Genomic DNA, 2048 nt, shown 5'->3' on the forward strand with positions numbered 1-2048 from the left:
GATGGATGGATGGACAAACTTCACACACACATATATAAATATATACACACTCACCGGAGATAACTGCCAAAATAGGCCACGATGTTGGAGTGTTTACAGTCTTTCATCATAATAATCTCCTGCTGCACGACAGCAAAGTCCTCACCTGGAAACACAGACGGACGGATGGACAGACAGACAGATGGACAGATGGACGGATGGACAGACAGCAGACATGTTTGAGCCATGAAAGCAGCACAGCAACATTTGTCAAACCATTTGCACGGTTGAACAGACGGCCGTCCAGTACCTGGCTGACGTAGACGTACTGCTGGTAGACCAGATGAGGACGGCGACCTTCGGCCTCCACTCTGTTTGAAGTGTGCGTCGGTTTCCGTGGCGACAGAGCGACACTGTCACCCTTTGAGAAACTGTGATTGTTGTCAGAAACCAAGGTGTCTGAGGGAACGCACACCACCGTGTCCCTGGACAGCTGCACGGTGCAGGTCAAAACAGAGGTCATCAGCATCAGGACCCCCAGGTGGTCCATGAACACCTCCCACCAGGGCTTCAGCAGTTTGGACCTGCTCTGATGGGGGCTGACGGGGGCCAGCTCTGTCAGGGTGAACATGGCACCGACTGTAAGAGGAACAAAGTTCTCTGACCTTTGACCTTTGACCAGTTTGTTAGAGGAGAACAACGCTCGACAACAGTCGACCACAGTCCGCAGCACTGACAGTCACCTGGTGAAAACAGCCGGCTCCTCGGTGCGGTTACTCCAACACTTCAGTCCAGTCCAGCTCTGCTGTGGAACAACTCCTCAAACTATCAACCAAACTCCTCCCAGGCCTTTGTGGCTGTTGCCATGGCAATGAGTGATGTGTGGCAGAAGAATGTGATTCAGCCCTGAGGCCTGTCCAGGACTCAGTGACTGCAGCTCACAGCCAGGGACCAACAGTTGACCAACAACAACAACAACAACAACAACAACAACAAATATTCAAATGTAATGTTTGACCTTTGACCTTTGCCATCAGACAATTACACCATTTCAACTCTGGTGCATGGCACTTAATATCGTTTTATACTGAGATAACGTGATGTCCAGCAGGGGGTGCTGTAGTCACACAACAAGAATCTCAAAAGCAGTTTTAAAAGTAATCAACGGAACTCACCTCAAGAAAACTGAAGACGTTTCTCCTTCATCCAAGAAACTGCGTCAGTTCTACTGTCCAAATAAAATATATTGATCAAATAAAATAATAATAATTAAGAAAACATTTTATATTATTGTTATAAAAATGGGTAAAATAACCAGAGAGGGAGACAGCGCCACACAGTGTTGAGTGGAAGAATGCAGCTGTGTTGATCACTGGTATCTGGAGGTCCACTGTGGAGATCTGTGGTCGGAGTCAGGATGAAGATTAGGATTAGGATTAGGCCTCATACCTGTGTGTGTGTGTGTGTGTGTGTGTGTGTGTGTGTGTGTGTGTGTGTGGTTTCTGGTGTATCTGGGTCAAAGGCTCAACTGACTCTGAACCACAGAACAATCTGCAGAGCTGGTGTGAACAGCAACACTCGTCACACACACACACACACACACACACACACACACACAGACGAGCAGAGTGTGACAGCTGCAGTAGAGAAGCTGTGAACACACACACACACACACACACACTTTTTTTAAATTAAATGAAAATAAAAAACAATTACAGCCACCCTTCAATCAAACTTTAGACTCCTGCAGTAACTCTGGGGAGCCAGTAGGGGTCGTGCACGCCACTGAAGACCTTTATGTAGATTATTTAAATTTATATTATATGATTAAAAAAAGCTTAAACACAGATTAACACTGTACGTATAAAGTGTATTGAAGAGGTGAATATTAACCCAGTGGTTCTCAAACTATGGTACGTGTACCACAGGTGGTACGTGGGGTAGACAGAGTAGTCAATGTCACACAGAGAGTGTAAAAGCTCTGCTCACTTTCTGTTCATCAGTCTGTGTCGACGGGACAGGAAGTGATGCTGATGCTGCTGCTGTTACTGCTGCTGTTACTGCTGCTG

At 46.5% G+C, this 2048-nt stretch overlaps 1 protein-coding gene across 1 annotated transcript in view; it reads right to left on the reverse strand.

Moving 5' to 3' along the window:
• LOC103393676 (volume-regulated anion channel subunit LRRC8D) overlaps positions 1-1487 on the reverse strand; it is a 5627-nt gene extending 4140 nt beyond the window's left edge. The window contains exons 1-3 of the mRNA XM_025064574.1: positions 1295-1487; positions 723-1204; positions 290-618 (exon numbers count right to left, since the gene is read on the reverse strand). Of these exons, the coding sequence (XP_024920342.1) occupies positions 290-610 (321 nt within the window). The 5' untranslated portion in view covers positions 611-618; positions 723-1204; positions 1295-1487. The remainder of the gene's footprint in view (positions 1-289; positions 619-722; positions 1205-1294) is intronic.
• Positions 1488-2048: the final 561 nt, after the last annotated feature.

The sequence above is a fragment of the Cynoglossus semilaevis genome, chromosome 17 (assembly GCF_000523025.1).
Source record: "Cynoglossus semilaevis isolate Cse_v1.0 chromosome 17, Cse_v1.0, whole genome shotgun sequence".
NCBI lineage: Eukaryota > Metazoa > Chordata > Actinopteri > Pleuronectiformes > Cynoglossidae > Cynoglossus > Cynoglossus semilaevis.